The sequence below is a fragment of the Choloepus didactylus genome, chromosome 6, assembly GCF_015220235.1.
Source record: "Choloepus didactylus isolate mChoDid1 chromosome 6, mChoDid1.pri, whole genome shotgun sequence".
Classification (NCBI taxonomy): Eukaryota; Metazoa; Chordata; class Mammalia; order Pilosa; family Megalonychidae; genus Choloepus; species Choloepus didactylus.
Window position 1 is genome coordinate 12,351,047 of NC_051312.1, and position 22,572 is coordinate 12,373,618.

A 22,572-nucleotide genomic window follows, 5' to 3' on the forward strand; every position below is an offset into this window, starting at 1 on the left:
GTTCTCTCGGTGGCTGCTCGGTGATGGGTGAGGGATCAGCTTTCTCTGCTAGTTTCCGTTCTAGGACTCCTTAGCCCCTGGAATGCGAGAGGGAGAGGCTCAGGGAGTTCCCGGGGTGAGGGTAGAAACATCTCTCGGTACACCTGGGAGCGAAAAACACTCCTACTTGAAGGAGCCGCTGGAAGCTACCGGGTGGACGTCGAGGAAGCTGAGGCTGATTAAGGGGCGGGACTTCCGGGGCGGGGCTTCTAGATAGGGCGGGGCGTGTTGCTAAGGTTAGGGCGAGGAGGCGGGGCTAATGTGAGATAACTGGGTGTGGCCTAAGAGAAAGAAAGGTAGTCTTTTAAGCAAGCGTCTTGCGTATGGGACCGTGTTTGCCAGAGGCCTTGAGGATGGCAAGTGATAGTTCAGGACTGACGTTAAAGTTGCTGGGGAGGTTACCTACCCTAACCCACTGCCCTCTCTTCCCAGGGAGCCACTGGTGGGGACCTTTGTAGGGCCCCCTTCCCTTTGCGGGGTGCTATGGAGTTCCCAGAGCACAGCCAGCAGCTGCTGCAGAGTCTTCGGGAGCAGCGGTCCCAGGGTTTCCTTTGTGACTGCGCCGTGATGGTGGGTAGCACCCAGTTCTTGGCCCATCGGGCTGTGCTGGCCTCCTGCAGCCCATTCTTCCAGCTTTTCTACAAGGAGCGGGAACTGGACAAGAGGGATTTGGTGTGTATCCACAATGAGATTGTCACGGCCCCAGCCTTTGGACTGCTTCTGGACTTTATGTATGCTGGACAGCTGGCCCTCAGGGGGGATACCCCTGTGGAAGATGTCCTGGCAGCAGCCAGCTACCTGCACATGAATGACATCGTTAAGGTGTGTAAGCAGCGGTTGCAGGCCCGGGCCCTGGCAGAGGCTGACAGTACTAAGAAGGAGGAAGAAACCAACTCACAGCCCCCAAATTTGGAGTTTTTGCCCAGCACCTCCCGTGGTCCCCAGCCTTCGCTGGCAGCTGCTGAGACATCAAGCCACTGGAGCAAAGGGGAATGGAAAGGCCCTGCTGCCCCCTCACTTACTGTCCGTCCTCCAGATGAGCCACTAATGCTTGGTGGTGCTGACACTACACAGCCTGGCATGGAAGTTGATTCACCACGTCTGCGGGCACCTCCCTCACAAGTGGCTGATGCCTCTCTTGCCAGCCCCAGTAGCTCCACAGAGACCATAACTGCAAATTACTTCTCAGCAGTTTCAGCAGAGCCCCTGGCTCCCCTTGATGTGGGTCCTGAGAGTCTGAGAGTGGTGGAACCAAGGGTTCCTGGAGGACCGTTGCAAGGCTTCTATCCCCCAGCTCCAGCCCCAGCCCCAGCCCCAGTTCCATCCCAGGTTCAAGCCCCAGCAGAAGCTGAGCTGGTCCAGGTGAAAGTAGAAGCTATCGTGATCTCGGATGAAGAGGCAGAAGTGTCAGATGAACAGCCTCGGAGTTCCGAGGGACTGTTCCCACCTGCAGGAGCGATCTATGGGGGGCGGTCCCACCAGCCAGAGACTTTTGAGGAGCCAGGGGCAACAGGACTGGAGGAGTTAGGGGCAAGTGACCACTTCCTGCCCCCAGATCCTCACCTACCCTACCATCTGCTGCCAGGTCCAGGGCAGTATCACCGAGGACTGGTGACCTCACCTTTGCCTGCTCCTCCTGCCCTGCATGAGCCACTCTACCTGCCTTCTGAGTACGAAGCAGCCCCAGGAAGCTTTGGAGTCTTCACGGAGGACGTTCCCACCTGCAAGACATGTGGGAAGACCTTCTCGTGCTCTTACACGCTGCGGCGACACGCCACAGTGCACACACGTGAGCGACCCTACGAGTGCCGCTACTGCCTGCGCAGCTACACACAATCAGGGGACCTCTATCGCCACATCCGCAAGGCCCACAATGAGGACCTGGCCAAACGGAGCAAACCGGATCCAGAGGCTGGCCCTCTCCTAGGGGTGCAGCCCCTCCCCGGCTCCCCGACAGCAGACAGACAGAGCAGCAGTGGCAGTGGGCCACCCAAAGATTTTGGAGTTGGTCCCAAAAACTAACATCTAGGAGAATGTGAGCTAATGCCAGGTCTGCTCTTGCCAGCATTAGGGGCCAGCACAGATGGTTGGAAGCGTGTCCTCTTTACCCCTGGCTGGAGTGATAGGCTGCGGATTCTTGCTTTCTCCCTCTCCCTCTAGCCAGACAGCAGGACCTTATGGGCCAGGTATATCGGTCAACTTCTTTCCAAGGGCATTGGAATTCTCCTGAGGCAGAACCACTTCTCACTCTACATGCTGGACCGTAACACTAACAGTGAAAGTGTTTCTCTGAACTGGTGTTGGCTGGTTTCTTCCACAAGCCTGCATGCCTCCTGATTCCTTCATATTTCTTCAGACCTTTTAGGAATAGGACCTTGATACTTGGGGTCATGCTCATGAGCTGTAACTTAAGTTTTCAGACAACCACCCTTTCCTCCCCAACATTAGAAATGTATTTCTAGTTTAGGATTTTCTTTTCTTAATTTTGTAAGCATATATCTTCATCCAGTGTCTAATGCCCCATCAATCGCCAGACATTTGGCCAAGCCAACTTCACAATTGGATTTTGGGTTGAATTAGAAATCAGCCGTTCACATTGGGTTTTTTTAATCTCTGCTATATTTTCTTAAAATATTTTTTATTGTGAAATTTGACATGTATACATAACAGTGATAACTTCCAAAGTATGATTTAACAAGTAGAGAGCAAATTTCAAAAAATGTTATGGGTTACCCTTCCTCAATTTCAGTTGTTTCCTTTTGTGAAATATATATACAAAAAGGTGATAACTTTCAAAGTACAATTTAATGAGTAGCTATAGAGCAAATTTCAAAGAATGTTATAGTTCTGGATTTTGATTTTAATTTTCTGAAAGCCAGTGTTTCCAAAGATGGTGTACTTGGACATATATTAACACTATTTATTGTAAAATATGTCTTTTTTTGGTAAGTCTGGCAAGAGATATAAAATGCTCTCAAGTCCTCCTCCCCCATTTCATCAGTAAGCAGTTTCAGTTTGCAACTCTAGGACTCCTTAAAAAGACCAAATATCTCATTCAACAAAACTAGCAATAATTCTTGCTCAAATCTCCCTGATTCTCATAAACTTTTTTTAAAAATCAAATCCAAAGTCGAGTTACATATTTATTTGATGTCTCTTAAACCTCTTAATTGGTGGGTTTCCCCTTTTATCCCTTGTAATTTAGTGGTTGGAGAAACTGGGTTATTTGTCTTAATTTCACTGATTGCATCCCCATGGTATCATTTAACATGTTCCTCTGTTCAAAGACTCCTTCAAAAATATTTAAATAAAATATTGACTAAATAGTAATAAGAGATATCATGTATTTGTGGCACAATTGTAAAGTGGTGGGTTTGAGTTTGGGAAATACTGTTCTCAACTGTCTCTTAGGTGCCAATGTATGATCCTTCAACATCCACTGCAAATCCTTTGTCTTCATTCAAACCTTCAAATCTGGTGTGGAAAACATTAAGAACAAGCAAGGTGAGCAGCCCACCGCGCCACGAACTTCCATGTACAGAAATTTAGATACCTGCTGGCTGATCCCTTCACCTGGTAGGTTTGCCACACCTAAGGACCCCCATGAGACTGCTTACCTTTGTCCATTTTCCTTTTCATTAACATCTGAATTAGGAATGGGCATAGAAATAATGAAAACTGAAATGTAACCTGACCACTCTGCTCTCTTAGTAGCACTAATAAAGTATTAGTGCAATAAATTCTTAAAATGAGCTTTTAAGTATCATATTTTTTCCTCACTGATGCAGAAGATAGCTTATACCAAGTATATAAAATACCAAAAAGTCAGAAAGCAAAACCAGCCCAAAGCAACAAAGCATGCAACCATGATAAACTTCTGTCTACAAACCTAGGCTTAAAAGAAACTTAAGATTGAGAGAGGAATAAAGTACTTCTGTTAGTTCTGTCCTTGGATTTCCTCACATTATTTGGTAGAAAACATCATACGCCTATTTGGTTGTGTTTTGAGGGTACAGGGAGGTATAGAGAGGACTTTAGCTTATTTGGAATGAAGATGTTTAGCTTATTATCTAGCTTATTGAGAGATTAGGAGAATTTGTGAATAGTTGGCAAGATTAAGGTGTTTGTTCTTTTCCCCCCTGAAATGTTTGTCCTGTGGTTAGATGATGGCTCATAACAAATGCTGATGACATCCACTCATAAAGGTGCTATAATCTCATCTGCTCTGTAAAATATCATCCACAAAGAATACACAGGATGACAAAGGAGCTCTGGGTTAATGGGGCCTCCTCCTGAGCCATGACTGTACCAGATCTGCAACTTGCAACCTCACCCAACACAGTTATCAGACATTTCCATCCGGCGCTTAAAAGACACTAAGGAAGGAGAGCCCCACTCATTGTGTCCCTCTTCTCGAAGGACCTGAGCTCTTATAAACTACAGGGTGACAGGTAAAAAATAGATTTATGTTTTTATGCCGCCTTATTATGTTCTTGTTTCTAGAAGACTTGGTGATCTTTGTTTTTTAGAGAAACGAGCATACTATGGATATGCACCTTTTAAAAATTAAAATATTCAGTTGGCATGAGGACTAAAGGATTATTAAATAAATACTTAAGTGCTTGACTTCAGAGGCTTTAAGATAGAACAGTTTAGTGAAAAAATAAATAAGTGTGCTATATAAATGATCTGAGAATGATCAATTGTAAGGACTAGAAGTTACCCAGAGAGAGAATAGGAATCAGATACCTTTGTAGGGGAAAAAAAATCTGAATGTGTGGGGAGTATTATGGAGAATAAGGACTTAATTTAACCAAAGTTAAATTATACTGATTTCAAAACTTTCATTTTAATACATTTGGGCCCAATTTATAATTTTCTTGTTTCACAAAACAAATTTATTTCCCAGTTTGTAGCCTGTATAACTGAGGAAGCAAAGCAACAAAATCCTTTCCACCTATCCTTACTATTTCATCCTCTGCTAGTTTTCCCCTCTGCAAGTGAATACATCTAACAACATCTGTCAGTAAAAGCTACGCCACAGATACGATTAATTACATCCACAGCAGATGAATGCTTTCTGGTTGTATTTCCCACATTAAAAAAAAAATGCCCCAGAATAACATGTATCAAAAACTATACAAATATAAAGATGGATGGACAAATAAAGACACAGCCTGTGTAAGTAGGAAAAAGTTTGTGCAGGGCTCAAAACAAAACAAAAATCCATGTGGGTCAGATGTCTGGGGTTAATTTCTCTTCCTGGGTCTCAGGTCTCCCCTTGATGGATCTCTAACTGTCCACCTAAGTTCAAGCGGAGGCACATCTTTGTTAACCAAACATGCCCAGGTAGAGCTGCTTCTCTTTCTGATGGTAGCTGCTGAGTTCCGACTGTGTCAGCTGGAGATACCGCCGGACATTGGTGTCTTGGAAGAACATGGAGAAAGCAATTAGAGACAGACCACATCACCTTGGGAAAGGAGCAGATTGTTATCACACTCCCACTTTTTTTTGTCTCTCTAAGACCTGAATGAATCACAACTATTCTGTGCAATAGTAAATCTCACTCATCTTGATTTCTTTTTTTTTTTTTTTTTTTTTTTTTTAATTCCTACAAAGGCTGTGCTGGTTGCTAATTTAATAATGCAAGGGAGTTTGAAGAACAAATTATTATTATAGCAGAGTCTCTAAAGATGCTACTCACATGGGTGGCAGTTAATCTATGAAATTGAAGGTCATACACATGAACAAATGATTCATGTCTTATATTTTCATTAATTCATAATGGCTTTGCCCATTCAATTAAATTAGTAAGATTTTACTGAATTTCTATGTTTGGGGATCCTCTGCTTCTAGCATCTAGTTGCTGTCTTAAGCTAGAATGCAAAAAGGGAGATAATTTTCAGTGTTGACCCAACCAACAAAGACAAGAGTCTGTCATCTGCTTCACAATATTCTTTTGCGTTGGAAACAAACACTGGTCTCAAATTTTCTCTTGTTAGCCTGCCCCTTTTCTAGGTCATACCTGGAGTTAGTTGAGCTAAAGGAGAAAATGATACCTAAAGCAAAGCTCAGACCCCAGCTGGAAAGCTGACAGAATAAGGACTGTCAAGTTTTTCACTGGGATCTAGATCTTATTCCATTTATGCTCTTGAAGGCCAGGAATTAAACCTTGAAAAACAACCCTTTAAAACCCCTTTCACTAGGGAAGAAAATCATACCTACCTACATACATATATACATACACACACCTGTTTAAGCATAGAAACCTCTGGAAGATACCCACAAAATTAATAATATTGCTTTCCTGTGGCAACAAGAGAAAGGTGTTCATGGTACACCTTTTCATAATTTTTGAACTTTGAGTCATGTAAATGTATCACCTATTTAAAAAATCCAATAAGCTGAAAAAGGGAAATAAACTCCCCTTCCCACAGATAGCACCTCAGCAGGAAAATCTTATTTGTCCTTACCACTTCGAGTCCCTTCTCTCTCACCTTTTGGCTGTCTGCTGATGGCGGCCGTGAGGTAGTGCTGAGCCTGCTCATAGTCCTGCAGGTGGAAAAAGGCCACTCCAGCCCGATACAAGGCCTTGGCATTACCAGGCTGTCGTTCCAGGACTTTCTGACTGTATTCTTTCACTCGTTCATAGTTCACTGGCTCCATCTGAAGGAGGCAGGCTAATGGAGCCAAAGGAAAATGGAGAGAAGAGGGAGGAGGGCCTTTTATACTAAATTCCACCAGACAGCTCAAGGCAGTACCAAACATAGGATGATACCAACAATATTCACTCATTCAACAAATATTTGAGTGTCTACCCCATGCCAGATACTTCTAGGCACTGGGAATGCAGTCTTTAAGTCTATTTCAATATCTACCAAATGCCTGCCAAATACCTAGTGTTGGGTTAGGCCTAGCTATAAAACGGGTAGGCATGCACTTTAAAATTTACTTAAAATTTTTTTTCATTGTGTCTCTTCTATCCAAGCCTCTCCGGCCTGAATCCCCCATTTTACCATAGTTCTGTACTGTACTGCAGCTTTGCTAGCAACAGTTGCCATTAATTGTGTGGGAAAATAGCAAACACTGTGCTCTGTGCTTGATAAGCACTATCTCACTAAATCCTCTCATCAACCCCATAAAATAGTAAATGTTACCATCTCCACTTCACAGATAAAAATTTTGAGGCTTGGAGAGCTAAAGAAACTTGTCTAAGATCCCACAGCTTCTAGGTGGAGTTTGACATTTGAACCAAGGACTTTCTAACTCCAAAATCACCACCATTCTCAATGATGGTATATTGCTTTACTCTTTCCTTGGATGATTTAATGGGACCTCAAAATACAAAACTATTTAGGAGGCAGTATTCTGCCTTTGTATTATTAAGAAGGGATATACATTATCTATTTGGAATTACTCACAGTATTATTTAATCACGGGGCTGAGAAGACTGAGACACAGAACTGATAAGGACAATAAAGGGTTGTATTTGTATCCCTTCTACAACATCCCCACCAAGTAAGTGGTCACACGGTTTGTACTTAGCTATCTCCCCAGTGGTCAACTAATCCATCGCCCTGGCTTTATTCTTTCCACAACTAGTTATGATCATTGACCACATGCTAGGCACAGAGCAAGGAGGGGGGATTAAAAGGAACAAGAGACAACCTACTAATTAACTAGAACCTGCATCCTAGTCCCTAAGTGGGAGGAACATACAACAAATTTTTAAAAATGCTTTGCAAATGTGGACTCTCTCTAAGCTAAACTCTGCAAATAAACTTACTACCTTCCCCCCTACACAAGACACAACTCCCAGGGATGAACCTCCCTGATGCCAAGGGACTATTACCAACCTTTAATCAGCGATGCATTTGGAGCAAGACCTGGATCAAAGGGGGAAAAATGAAATGAAATATAGTTTCTATGGCTAAGAGATTTCAAATAGAGTTGGGAGGTCATTCTGGAGGTTACTCTCAGGCAGCTCTCAGCCAAATTTCACAAACTGCCATAGGATACAAAGTTTAAACAAACAAAAAGGGCACTAGGGACGTCCAGACACCACAGACAAGCCATATGGCTACAAGAAATCAACACCTCCTCAGCGGGATCTATTTGGGAATCTACAAAAAGCTATTTCTCCAATATAACATAGTTTTATTCATTTTTAAACTCCATAATAATTTACTCAAGTTTATTTCTCAGAGACTTAAAGCTTCCGTATTCTGCCTACGCCGGCTGAGCCCTGAAACCCAGCAGGTCAGTGGTCAACTCCTGCTCTCCAGTTCTGGCCTGCCCTGGACAACTAACAGAATGATGATGACGGATAAGGCCCAACCCGAAAGCAAGTAGTATCTTCGAGGGCAAGCAAAATAACTCCATTCCTCTGCCCCGTAATATCTATGCCCCTCTTCAGCTTGAAGCAGCCAGAGAGGCCACTGTCCCAAATCCCTCAAGATTGAGGCATGAACAAAAATAAGGGGGGGATTAGTAACGACTAACTATAGTGGATTTAATGTTATTGTAACTATTGTCTTGTGTGAATGGAGTAATTTATAACAATGTTATAAAAAGACAAAAAGATAAAAAAATGCTTTGAAGAAAATAAAAAGTGGATGAAATAGATTGAATGAGGTCAGGGAGCTGCTGGGGTACAAAAAGCCTCTTAGAACATGACTTTTGACAAAGGTTATTCAAAGGACAGGGAATTCTGGCCACAGAGGAGAACCTGCAAAGCCCGAAGGTGGAAATGTGCTTTGCCCATTTGGTACAGAGGAGCCCGGTTAGGGCAGCCGTGCCGGTGAGGGTCAAAGTATGGATTTTTTTTTTTTTTTTTTTTAAATTCAGTTTTATTGAAATATATTCACATACCATACAATCATCCATGGTGGTGTACAATCAGCTGTTCACAGTACGATCATACAGTTATGCATTCATCACCACAATGTTTCTGAACATTTTCCTTATGCCAGAAAGAATCAGAATAAGAATAAAAAATAAAAGTAAAAAAAGAACACCCAAACCATTCCCCCATCCCACCCTATTTGTCATTTAGTTTTTATCCCCATTTTTCTTTTTCTTTTTTTTTTTTAATCTTCATTTTATTGAGATATATTCACATACCACGCAGTCATACAAAACAAATCGTACTTTCGATTGTTTACAGTACCATTACATAGTGGTACATTCATCACCCAAATCAATCCCTGGCACCTTCATTAGCACACACACAAAAATAACAAGAATAATAATTAGAGTGAAAAAGAGCAACTGAAGTAAAAAAGAACACTGGGTACCTTTGTCTGTTTGTTTCCTTCCCCTATTTTTCTACTCATCCATCCATAAACTAGACAAAGTGGAGTGTGGTCCTTACGGCTTTCCCAATCCCACTGTCACCCCTCATAAGCTACATTTTTATACAACTGTCTTCAAGATTCATGGGTTCTGGGTTGCAGTTTGATAGTTTCAGGTATCCACCACCAGCTACCCCAATTCTTTAGAACCTAAAAAGGGTTGTCTAAAGTGTGCATCAGAGTGCCCACCAGAGTGACCTCTCGGCTCCTTTTGGAATCTCTCTGCCACTGAAGCTTATTTCATTTCCTTTCACATCCCCCTTTTGGTCAAGAAGATGTTCTCCGTCCCACGATGCCGGGTCTACATTCCTCCCCAGGAGTCATATTCTACGTTGCCAGGGAGATTCACTCCCCTGGGTGTCTGATCCCACGTAGAGGGGAGGGCATTGATTTCACTTTTCAAGTTGGCTTAGCCAGAGAGAGAGGGCCACATCTGAGCAACAAAGAGGCATTCAGGAGGAGACTCTTAGGCGCAAATATAGGGAGGCCTAGCCTCTCCTTTGCAGCAACCGTCTTCCCAAGGGTAAAACTTATGGTAGAGGGCTCAACCCATCAAACCACCAGTCCCCTATGTCTGTGGTCATGTTAGCAACCATGGAGGTGGGGTAGGCGAATACCCCTGCACTCTCCACAGGCTCCTCAAGGGGGCACTACATCTTTTTTTTTTTCCTTGTTTTCCTTTCTTTTCTTTTTTTTTTTTTTATAACTTTCCCTTTTTTAAATCAACTGTATGAAAAAAAAAAGTTAAAAACAAAACAAACATACAATAAAAGAACATTTCAAAGAGACCATAACAAGGGAGTAAGAAAAAGACAACTAACCTAAGATAACTGCTTAACTTCCAACATGTTCCTACTTTACCCCAAGAAAGTTACATAATATAGCAACATTTCTGTGAACTTGTTCCTACTATATCCATCAGAATTTAACAGACCATAGTCATTTCTGGGCATCCCCAGAACGTTAAATAGCTTATCTGTTCTTCTTGGATTATTGTTCCCCCTTCCTTAATTGCTCTCTACTGCTAGTTCCCCTACATAATACATTATAAACCATTTGTTTTACATTTTTCAAAGTTCACATTAGTGGTAGCATATAATATTTCTCATTTTGTGCCTGGCTTATTTCGCTCAGCATTATGTCTTCAAGGTTCATTCGTGTTGTCGTATGTTTCACGAGATCGTTCCTTCTTACTGCCGCGTAGTATTCCATCGTGTGTATATACCACATTTTATTTATCCACTCATCTGTTGAAGGACATTTGGGTTGTTTCCATCTCTTAGCAATTGTGAATAATGCTGCTATGAACATTGGTGTAAAGATACATGTTCCTGTCACTGCTTTCCGATCTTCCGGGTATATACCGAGAAGTGCAATCGCTGGATCGAATGGTAGCTCTATATCTAGTTTTCAAAGGAACTGCCAGACTGACTTCCAGAGTGGCTGAACCATTATACAGTCCCACCAACAATGAATAAGAGTTCCAATTTCTCCACATCCCCTCCAGCATTTGTAGTTTCCTGTTTGTTTAATGGCAGCCATTCTAACCGGTATTAGATGGTATCTCATTGTGGTCTTAATTTGCATCTCTCTAATAGCTAGTGAAGCTGAACATTTTTTCATGTGTTTCTTGGCCATTTGTATTTCCTCTTCAGAGAACTGTCTTTTCATATCTTTTGCCCATTTTATAATTGGGCTGTCTGTACTACTGTCATTGAGTTGTAGGATTTCTTTGTATATGCAAGATATCAGTCTTTTGTCAGATACATGGTTTCCAAAATTTTTTTCCCATTGAGTTGGCTGCCTCTTTACCTTTTTGAGAAATTCCTTTGAGGTACAGAAACTTCTAAGCTTGAGGAGTTCCCATTTATCTATTTTCTCTTTTGTTGCTTGTGCTTTGGGTGTAAAGTCTAGGAAGTGGCCGCCTAATACAAGGTCTTGAAGATGTTTTCCTACATTATCTTCTAGGAGTTTTATGGTACTTTCTTTTATATTGAGATCTTTGGTCCATTTTGAGTTAATTTTTGTGTAGGGGGTGAGGTAGGGGTCCTCTTTCATTCTTTTGGATATGGATATCCAACTCTCCCAGCCCCATTTGTTGAAAAGACCATTATGGCTCAGTTCAGTGATTTTGGGGGCCTTATCAAAGATCAGTCGGCCATAGATCTGAGGGTCTATCTCTGAATTCTCAATTCGATTCCATTGATCTATATGTCTATCTTTGTGCCAGTACCATGCTGTTTTGGCAACTGTGGCTTTATAATAAGCTTCAAAGTCAGGGAGTGTAAGTCCTCCCACTTCGTTTTTGTTTTTTAGAGTGTCTTTAGCAATTCGAGGCATCTTCCCTTTCCAAATAAATTTGATAACTAGCTTTTCCAAGTCTGCAAAGTAGGTTGTTGGAATTTTGATTGGGATTGCATTGAATCTGTAGATGAGTTTGGGTAGAATTGACATCTTAATGACATTTATTTAGCCTTCCTATCCATGAACATGGAATATTTTTCCATCTTTTAAGGTCCCCTTCTATTTCTTTTAGTAGAGTTATGTAGTTTTCTTTGTATAGGTCTTTTACATCTTTGGTTAAGTTTATTCCTAGGTACTTGATTTTTTTAGTTGCTATTGAAAATGGTATCTTTTTCTTGAGTGTCTCTTCAGTTTGTTCATTTCTAGCATATAGAAACATTACTGACTTATGTGCATTAACCTTGTATCCCGCTACTTTGCTAAATTTGTTTATTAGCTCTAGTAGCTGTATCGTCGATTTCTCAGGGTTTTCTAGATATAAGATCATATCATCTGCAAACAATGACAGTTTTACTTCTTCTTTTCCAATTTGGATGCCTTTTATTTCTTTGTCTTGCCGGATTGCCCTGGCTAGCACTTCCAGCACAATGTTGAATAACAGTGGTGACAGCGGGCATCCTTGTCTTGTTCCTGATCTTAGAGGGAAGGCTTTCAGTCTCTCACCATTGAGTACTATGCTGGCTGTGGGTTTTTCATATATGCTCTTTATCATGTTGAGGAAGTTTCCTTCAATTCCTACCTTTTGAAGTGTTTTTATCAAAAAGGGATGTTGGATTTTGTCAAATGCTTTTTCAGCATCTATTGAGATGATCAATTGATTTTTCCCTTTCGAGTTTTTAATGTGTTGTAATACATTGATTGTTTTTCTTATGTTGAACCATCCTTGCATGCCTGGAATGAACCCCACTTGGTCATGGTGTATGATTTTTTTAATGTGTCTTTGGATTCGATTTGCAAGTATTTTGTTGAGGATTTTTGCATCTATATTCATTAGGGAGATTGGCCGGTAGTTTTCATTTTTTGTAGCATCTTTGCCTGGTTTTGGTATTGCGGGTGACTGAGCTTGTACCTCGACTTACCAGGCCTGGGCCAGGGGACCTGATATCACCCCCTGGGGAGGGTAGTGGGTACGGGCGTTAGTGCCCTCTGCAGCCCCCCCGAGCCTGAGGAGCGAGGTCAAGGCAGCTCCCTTTTCCTCACCCAAAATGCCACTGGCAGGGGAGGCTTGCCGGAGGAAACCGCCTTTCTCCCAACCGCCCTTTCCCCACTTCCTTATCTTACCCGCACACTCCCCTGTGCCAAGGCAACTCCTGCCACCGCCAGCGCGCATGCACCGTGGCCAGAACAACTCCCGCCCGCTGCAACGGCTCCTGCGTCCTCTCAGAACCAATCCTAGCCCCTCTCCCTTCAGTATTGCCATTTAAGGCTACTTCACCTCTTTTCCAGCCCGGCCCTTCTTACCAGCTTTATATAACCTGTAATCACCCCTGAATAAATCTCTTTGGCGCATACTCCTACTGGATGAAGAGTGTCTTGTCCTTATCGCCGCCCTCCACACCTTGCACGCCTCCCGCCGAGGACCCGGCCAAGTCCTCCGCCTCGCCCTCGCCTCCGGGAAAGAGCCCCCGCCGCCGGTACCCTTTAAGCAGCCCCGAGAGCTGAGGGCTCCGCTACCGGCCGCCACTCCCCCCAGAAGCAGTAACCGCGACCGCAACTGGTGCCCCGTGTGAGGAGCGTCTCCACACAACAGTTCGGCAGGTCGCCCGCTCGCCCGGACGCCTCTCCAGCTTCCCGTTTCCTCGCCTGCAAGCTCTCATCTTAGGACCCTGCCTCATCCGCAAAATTGTCCAGCTTGTAAGAAAACAAACAGATGCCATTTTTTCCTCGTTCGTGCAAATCCAGTATCAGCGACTCGCCACCTCTGACGCCCCCCACTCCAAGATGACAGCCAACCCTCCACGACCTCAACGCCACCGGTCGACTCGCCTACCGCGAGGCCCTTCTCAATCACCTGAACATCGTTCTCGCCTCGAGTTCCAGCTTCTCTGAACCCCTGAACTTTAAACCCCTCACCTTCGCCCAGCCCGCTGCAGCGAAGCCATTGTCAAGCGCCCAAGCACCACACCAACACTGAGCTCCAACCTCGCTGAGCCACCGTCAACCCCTTTTTTCCCTTCCCTGACCTCCCCCTTCCCTCACCCTTAGCGGGCCTCTCCGGTAAAGCCTCTTCCTCTAATTAGAAAAGAAAGGGGAATTGCGGGTGACTGAGCTTGTACCTCGACTTACCAGGCCTGGGCCAGGGGACCTGATATCACCCCCTGGGGAGGGTAGTGGGTACGGGCGTTAGTGCCCTCTGCAGCCCCCCCAAGCCTGAGGAGCGAGGTCAAGGCAGCTCCCTTTTCCTCACCCAAAATGCCACTGGCAGGGGAGGCTTGCCGGAGGAAACCGCCTTTCTCCCAACCGCCCTTTCCCCACTTCCTTATCTTACCCGCACACTCTCCTGTGCCAAGGCAACTCCTGCCACCGCCAGCGCGCATGCACCGTGGCCAGAACAACTCCCGCCCGCTGCAACGGCTCCTGCGTCCTCTCAGAACCAATCCTAGCCCCTCTCCCTTCAGTATTGCCATTTAAGGCTACTTCACCTCTTTTCCAGCCCGGCCCTTCTTACCAGCCTATATAACCTGTAATCACCCCTGAATAAATCTCTTTGGCGCATACTCCTACTGGATGAAGAGTGTCTTGTCCTTATCGCCGCCCTCCACACCTTGCACGCCTCCCGCCGAGGACCCGGCCAAGTCCTCCGCCTCGCCCTCGCCTCCGGGAAAGAGCCCCCGCCGCCGGTACCCTTTAAGCAGCCCCGAGAGCTGGGGGCTCCGCTACCGGCCGCCACTCCCCCCAGAAGCAGTAACCGCGACCGCAGGTGTTAGATTGATGTTAGCTTCATAAAATGAGTTAGGTAGTGTTCCCTTTTCTTCAATGTTTTGAAAGAGTTTGAGTAAGATTGGTGTCAGTTCTTTCTGGAAAGTTTGGTAGAATTCCCCTGTGAAGCCATCTGGCCCTGGGCATTTATTTGTGGGAAGATTTTTGATGACTGATTGGATCTCTTTGCTTGTGATGGGTTGGTTGAGGTCTTCTATTTCTTCTCTGGTCAGTCTAGGTTGTTCATATGTTTCCAGGAAATTGTCCATTTCTTCTACATTGTCCAATTTGTTGCCATACAGTTGTTCATAATATCCTCTTATAATTTTTTTAATTTCTTCAGGATCTGCAGTTATGTCACCTTTTTCATTCATTATTTTGTTTATATGGGTCTTCTCTCTTTTTGATTTTGTCAGTCTAGCTAGGGGCTTGTCAATCTTGTTGATCTTCTCAAAGAACCAACTTTTGGGGATATTTATCCTCTCTATTGTTTTTTTGTTCTCTATGTCATTTATTTCTGGTTTAATCCTTGTTATTTCTTTTCTTGTATTTGGTTTAGGATTGGTTTGCTGTTCATTTTCTAGCTTCTTCAGTTGATCCATTAGTTCTTTGATTTTGGCTCTTTCTTCCTTTTTAATATATGCGTTTAGTGCTATAAATTTCCCCCTTAGCACTGCTTTTGCTGCATCCCATAGATTTTGCTATGTTGTGTTCTCATTTTCATTCGTCTCTATATATTTAGCAATTTCTCTTGCTATTTCTTCTTTAACCCACTGATTGTTTAGGAGTGTGTTGTTTAACCTCCAGGTATTTGTGAATTTTCTAAGTCTCTGATGGTTATTGACTTCTAATTGTATTCCATTGTGGTCAGAGAATGTGCTTTGAATAATTTCAATCTTTTTAAATTTATTGAGGCTTGTTTTATGTCCCAGCATATGATCTATTCTGGAGAAAGTTCCGTGAGCACTAGAAAAGTATGTGTATCCTGGTGATTTGGGATGTAATGTCCTGTAGATGTCTGTTAAATCTAATTCATTTATCAGATTGTTTAGGTTTTCAATTTCCTTATTGGTCTTCTGTCTGGTTGATCTATCTATAGGAGAGAGTGATGTGTTGAAGTCTCCCACAATTATTGTGGTAACATCAATTGCTTCCTTTAGTTTTGCCAGTGTTTCTCTCATGTATTTTGTGGCACCTTGATTGGGTGCACAGACATTTACGATTGTTATTTCTTCTTGCTGAATTGCCCCTTTTATTAGTATGTAGTGGCCTTCTTTGTCTCTCAAAACATCCCTGCATTTGAAGTCTATTTTATCTGAGATTAATATTGCTACACCTGCTTTCTTTTGGCTGTAGCTTGCATGAAATATTTTTTTCCATCCTTTCACTTTCAGTTTCTTTGTGTCCCTGTGTCTAAGATGAGTCTCTTGTATGCAACATATTGATGGATCATTTTTTTTGATCCATTCTGCGAATCTATATCTTTTAATTGGGGAGTTTAATCCATTTACATTCAATGTTATAACCGTGAAGGCATTTCTTGAATCGGCCATCTTATCCTTTGGTTTATGTTTGCCATATTTTTCCCTCTCTCTATTAATATCCTTTATTGTACCCATACCGAATCTCTTTAGTAGTGAACCTTTCTCCAAGTCTCTCTGTCCTTTCTTTGTTTCTCTGTCTGTAGGGCTCCCTTGAGTATCTCCAGTAGGGCAGGTCTCTTGTTAGCAAATTCTCTCAGCATTTGTTTGTCTGTGAAAAATTTAAGCTCTCCCTCAAATTTGAAGGAGAGCTTTGCTGGATAAAGTATTCTTGGCTGGAAATTTTTCTCACTCAGAATTTTAAATATATCGTGCCACTGCCTTCTTGCCTCCATGGTGGCTGCTGAGTAGTCACTACTTAGTCTTATGCTGTTTCCTTTGTATGTGGTGAATTGCTTTTCTCTTGCTGCTTTCAGAACTTGCTCCTTCTCTTCTGTGTTTGACAGTGTGATCAGTATATGTCTCGGAGTGGGTTTATTTGGATTTATTCTATTTGGGGTTCGCTGAGCATTTATGATTTGTGTATTTATGTTTCTTAGAAGATTTGGGAAGTTTTCCCCAACAATTTCTTTGAATACTCTTCCTAGACCTTTACCCTTTTCTTCCCCTTCTGGGACACCAATGAGTCTTATATTTGGACGTTTCATATTATCTATCATATCCCTGAGGTCCATTTTGATTTTTTCAATTTTTTTCCCCATTCTTTCTTTTATGCTTTCATTTTCCATTCTGTCATCTTCCAGGTCACTGATTCGTTGTTCAACTTCCTCTAGTCTTCTACTATGAGTGTCCAGAGTCTTTTTAATTTGGTCAACAGTTTCTTTAATTTCCATAAGATCATCCATTTTTTTATTTAGTCTTGCAATGTCTTCTTTATGCTCTTCTAGAGTCTTCTTGATTTCCTTTATATCCCGTACTATGGTCTCATTGTTCATCTTTAGTTCTTTGAGTAGCTGCTCTAGGTGCTGTGTCTCTTCTGATCTTTTGATTTGGGTGCTTGGGCTTGGGTTATCCATATCGTCTGGTTTTTTCATATGCTTTATAATTTTCTGTTGTTTTTGGCCTCGTGGCATTTGCTGAACTTGATAGGGTTCTTTTAGGGTTTGTAGACCTATTGAAGTCCTTATCTCTAATTTATCAGATCTACAGCTTCGTGGAGTACACTTTCTCTAACTAACCAGCAGGTGGCGTCCACGAGCCACCTGTTCTCCACAAGCCAGTTCTCCCCTGCTTAGCCTTTTTGGTGAGTGGGGGAGTGAGTCTTGTGGGGCCCAATTGGTGTACCAAGCTTGCGTGTGTAGTTGGTGTTGCCTGCCCTGTATGTGGGGCGTGTTTCTGGGCAGTCGGGGAGGGGGGGTGGCCCTAACAATCAAATCTCCCTGGTGATCCTAGAGTTTTAAAGCTGCTGCAATAGTCTAATCCTTCAGTTCAGTCCTGCCACAGTTTGTCTCTGCCACTGACCCACAAGTCCTTGGTATTGGCGTATGGCTCCTGAGACTTGCAAGTGGGCCCCTCTTCCAGGCTGTGCACCCCGGGTCCTCTGTTGAGGGATGACTGTGCTATGTCACAGGTGAGTGCCGTCCCCCCAGGGCAGTTCTGGGCTGCTAGGCTGTGTAGGGAGGCTCCCAGTCTGCTCAAATGATGGCTGAGTGGGGCTTTGTTAATTCACACTGCTCCACCTTCCCAACTCTGAGACAATCAGCTGAGGTTGCAGGGAAGGCTAATGTCCATGCTGTTTTGTGGTGTGTGCCTGTTATTTGAAGCACTTCCGTCACACTGGGTTGTCTGGGGCAGCTCTGGTCTATGGGGCTGGCGATGGGCAGGAGTGTTTCCTGTCCACCAGGATGGTGACTGTGAGCGGACACCCCCCTTTTCTTGGGAAGTTGTGGTGTTTAGTGAATTTTCTCAGCCACTGGATTATTGCCTTTTGTCTCAGAGCTCTCTTAGTTCTGCTCTTGACTTGACGTGCCCAAATTGAAAGTCTTTGAAGCTTTCTGTATTGGGCTTCTTAGAGTAGTTGTTTTAGAAAAAGAAAAAAGGATTAAAAAAAAAAAAAGGGCCCTCCTCAGAGATCTAATGGGTTATTGAAATGCTAATAGACAAAGCAACCAGGGCCATTAAGGAAAGGTCCACAGGGCAGAGAGATCAGCTTTTCTTCGGGATTTGCATATGCGCCTCAAGGCCTGAGCTCCGCCCTTCCCCTTTCTGTGTTCACCAGAACTCCAAAAATCCTCTGCTTTTATTTTGGAGTTTTTCGTGTTGTTGTTTTTTTTCTATGCCTGTCTCCTCTCTGCTGGGCTGGCTGCTCTCAGATTCTCTGGTGTCTGGTCTCAGTCTATCTATGGTTGGAGTTTGGGTCAGTAGAATGAGTTTCCAATAAGGGCTGCCACTGCAGTTCTCCCTTCTCCTTCCCGGAGCTGACAGCCCCTCCTCCCACGGGACTGAGCCTGGCAGGGAGGGGCGCGGGTCCCCTGGCCGCAAAAACTTACAGATTTCGCTGATCTCAGCAGTTCGACATTTTCATGAGTGTTGTATGAAGTATGCCCAAAGACAGATTGCTCTGTGGTGTCCAGTCCACGCAGTTCCTGGCTTTCTACCTACTTTCCTGGAGGAGTAACTAAAACATACAGCTCACCAGTCTGCCATCTTGCCCCGCCTCTCCCAAAGTGTGGATTTTATCCTAAGTGTGATGAGGTGCCATTTTAAGAGTTTTGATCTGTGACATGATCTAATTTTCTTATCTGTAAAATGGGGGTAATCATAACCACCTTGCAGAATTTTTGTGAAGATGAGAGATATTGTAAACAAACTGCCCAACATGGGGTGAAACATGTGAATTCAGTGAGTCTTTATAGAGCCTCTGCCAAGAAACCCCAAGCAGAGGTTCTACAGATGGTCAAATCCAGCAGGAGAGTCAAAATACTTCCAAGTTCCCTGTTCCCTAGAAAACTCAATATTGAGTTGCCCTATGACCCAGCAATTCCATTACTCGTGGTATATACCCAGAAGATCTGAAAGCAGGGACACCAACAGACATTTGTATGCTGATGTTCATAGCAGCATTATTCACAATTGCCAAAAGATGGAAACAAATCAAGTGTCCATCAACAGATAAGTGGATAAACAAAATGTGGTATATATATAATGATGGAACATTATTCAGCAGTAAGAAGGAATGAGGTTCTGAAACATGTGATGACATGGATGAACCTTGAGGACATAATGCTGAGTGAAATAAGTCAGACACAAAAGGACAGATATTGTATGATTTCACTAATATGAACTAAAAAATGTAAGCTCATAGTTTTAAAATGTAGAATGTAGGGTACCTAGAGATACATAGAAGCTAGAGAAGAGACAGTGGTTACCTAATATGTACAGGATTTTTAATGAAGTTGAACTTAAATGTTTCAAATGGACAGAGGTGAGTGTAGCTCATTATTGGGATTGTAAGTAATAGTGTTGTACTGCAGGTGATTTTGGCTGAAAGGGGTTGTTTTGAGTCAAGTATGTCACTGATTAACACTACAAATATAAACAAATTCTTGCATGAACTAGTACAAATATACACTTACACAAAGAGTTAATAATAGGTATATGGGGAAAATTATCTATTGCAGACTAACGTCTTAATATTCGTTCATCAACAGTAACAGGTGTACCATATCAATACTAGGGGTCAATAATTGGGAGAGATAAGGGATATGAGGTATTTGGGTTTGCTTTTTTTATGTCTGTTATTTTGCTTTTTGGAACAATGAAAATGGTCTAAAACTTACTGTGATGATGAATGCACAATTAGGTGATGACACTATAAGACACTAATTGTACACTTTGGATGGAATATATGCATGTGAAAATTTAAAAAAAAAAAGAAAAAAAACCTTTCAAGTTCCAATCTCTAAAACACCTCATTTCCTCAATTTCTGGTGAATTCCCTAATACATATTCTATTTTCTGATAATGCATGGCATTCTGCAATAAGAACTTGAGCTCTGGTGTTACGACTACCCAGGTTTGATTTTAGCTCCACCACTTAGTGACTGGCTCTGCGACTGCTTCCTTAAATCTACCTCAAAGGACTGTCGTGACTTTTAAATAGATTAATATGTGCAAAGTGCTTAGACAACGTCTGCCCATGGCATTTCATAAACATCACTCAATGAGCCCTGCTGGACCACCCTCTTAAAAAGTGAACACTGCCACCCCGGTGGCACACACTGTCCCTATTTTCTGCTTTACTTTTTTCCACAGTACTTACCACCATCTAATAGTATGTCATTTCTTTTGCTTACTGTCCATTTCCCTTACTCTAATATATGTTCTGTGAGGACAGGAACCTTTATCTGCTTTATTACATTGGTGTTTCCTTAGCAGTCAACAAATAGTTGTTGAATTACATTAGCTACTATTACTATTTTTGTTACTCAAATCTCAAAGAGTAGCACAGATACACTGTAAAAAAGCTAAGATTTCACAGAACCATAGCTAATGAGTACTGTAATAATAATAATTTAAAAAAAAACCTTTTAAATACTTATTTGGAAGTGTGAAAACTGATTCTAATAATTTCTATGTCCTCACCTGAGACTACGAGAATGTTTTATTTACTGTAAAATATTTTAATTAACTCTGGTTACTTTACCTGTTACAGAACTAAAGAAAGCTCATTTCTTTTAGCAGATTAATCCTGTTAATACTAACTCTGACATCCATCTCAATCCAAAGTCTTCTGGAGATGGAAGATACTAGTTATTCAATTACCATCTAGCTGATTTATAGGAAGGAGGAAAAGTGATCTAAAACATTGAAAACAGATGGCTTGCACTACCAACTGAAGCCAAGTGGCTTCTTTCCCAAATATTAAATTTTCCTTAGAGAAACAAAGCCCTAACCAGGGCATGCAAAATTCTCTAAATCCTACTTACTCAAAGTAGGGTCGAGGGTCCATGCGCATCACCTGCGAGCTTGTTAGGAACGCATATTTACAGCACCTGCCTCAGACCCACTGACAGGGAATCCCTGGGGGTGGGGCCCAGGCAGTTGTGTTTTAACAAACTCCCTAGGGGAAGTTTGAGAAGCCCTGCTCTAACGAAACTAATTACAACCCCAAGGACTGGAAATACGTTTCAACTCATCCCAGAATAACTGGGTGACCACAGAAAAGCACGTGAGTGTTGTCTCTGAAGCTAACTGCTTTTGCCGTGCCAAAGAGTAAGCATGGTGATACCCTCCATCCATCCACCCTTCAGCCCTGTTCTTACCAGCCAGATTGTTGTAGCAGTCTGTCTGGGTGCTGTACAGGATGTTTTCTTGCTCAGGTGTGAGAGCCGGGCCCTGAGGTCCTAGATTAGGTATCGGGGAGGGCAGACTCGGATCCAGACCGCGCAGCTGAAGCAGGGCTCGATGGTACCTCCTCACGGCATCTCGGTACTTCCCTTCCCGGTAGCGCTGGTTTCCTTCCTCCTTGTACAGCTGAGCTTCCTGCAGGCGCTTCTCCATAATTCGTCGTCGCCCCGGACTCCTGCGGAATTGGAAAGTGAAAAAGAGCTACCGAAGGCTCTGGGGATTGGAGTAAAATAACTGATTTTAGTACCCGATTTAACAAGCCAGGAAATTACCCTTGTCCAGGAGGCGCCCCACCCCACCCCCCACCCCGGGGAGGAGAGCTTTGCTTCTTTCTCCTACAGTCCCTTCCGCTCCTCTCTGCAGTATTTTTCAATCTCCAGAAATGCAGTTAACTAGTTTGGGAGAGGATGTGGGAATAACAAAGCCAAAGATTAAGTGATTTCCTAAACGGGTGATTCCAGAGTGGGGAGATACCCTCCCAAAGCAAAGGCCCTAAGGAATTGCGGCAGGTGTGCGAAAACCAGTTAAACTTGCTTCCTCTTTCTTTTGGACATACCTCCCTGACCTGGAAGTGGAAAGGAGTAGGCGGGGACAACCGTTACAGGAAGTCAAGGGGGCTTTCTTCCCTCCCAGCATTTAGTTGGCACTTCTTCAACAAGTATTTGTTGATGTCTGTGCTCTGAGCTGGGTAACCGATGGTGAACGAGGTCCTTGCAACCGGACACACGGCCCAAAGCTAGGGCGGCCGCATTTGCATCTCAGTGGCCGGTTTCCCAGGCCTCGCGACCCGGGCCCTCTGCTAAGGCTCAAGCCCGCAAGTCTGCCACTGGGCTTCGGTTTACTGGCGGTAGCACGGTGAGACGAGAGTCAGCCTCCGAACAGTTTAGTGTCTAAAGGGCCGCGCGTATTTGCGTCTCGGTGCCCAATCAGCAGCGGCCCCAGAAAAGTAATCCGCAGAAACGACCCCGCCTCTCCAGCCTCCCGGCGGACCAACCCGAAAAAGTCTCCTGACAGCTTCACCAATTGGAAAAAAAATCCAGGCCTTCAAGGCTGACCAATCAGAACTG

At 43.4% G+C, this 22,572-nt stretch overlaps 2 protein-coding genes across 3 annotated transcripts; one reads left to right on the forward strand and one right to left on the reverse strand.

The window, feature by feature from the left end:
* Nucleotides 1–2,739, forward strand: ZBTB3 (zinc finger and BTB domain containing 3). The gene is made up of 2 exons (XM_037839964.1): nucleotides 1–27; nucleotides 472–2,739. Exon 2 carries the CDS (start codon nucleotides 523–525, stop codon nucleotides 2,059–2,061), a length of 1,539 nt encoding a protein of 512 aa, XP_037695892.1. The 5' UTR covers nucleotides 1–27; nucleotides 472–522; the 3' UTR covers nucleotides 2,062–2,739.
* Nucleotides 2,740–2,984: 245 nt separating this feature from the next.
* On the reverse strand, nucleotides 2,985–22,379 carry TTC9C (tetratricopeptide repeat domain 9C). 2 transcript variants are annotated; one of them, XM_037840295.1, is made up of 5 exons: nucleotides 22,062–22,379; nucleotides 21,421–21,680; nucleotides 7,896–7,925; nucleotides 6,537–6,719; nucleotides 2,985–5,465 (listed from the first exon to the last, which is right to left on the reverse strand). In XM_037840295.1, the coding sequence occupies exons 1-5, from the start codon at nucleotides 22,139–22,141 to the stop codon at nucleotides 5,371–5,373; spliced, it is 648 nt and encodes a 215-aa protein (XP_037696223.1). In that variant the 5' UTR covers nucleotides 22,142–22,379; the 3' UTR covers nucleotides 2,985–5,370. The 2 variants fall into 2 exon arrangements, with proteins under 2 accessions (XP_037696223.1, XP_037696224.1); XM_037840296.1 differs by lacking the exon at nucleotides 7,896–7,925 and having other exon boundaries at nucleotides 22,062–22,358.
* Nucleotides 22,380–22,572: the final 193 nt, after the last annotated feature.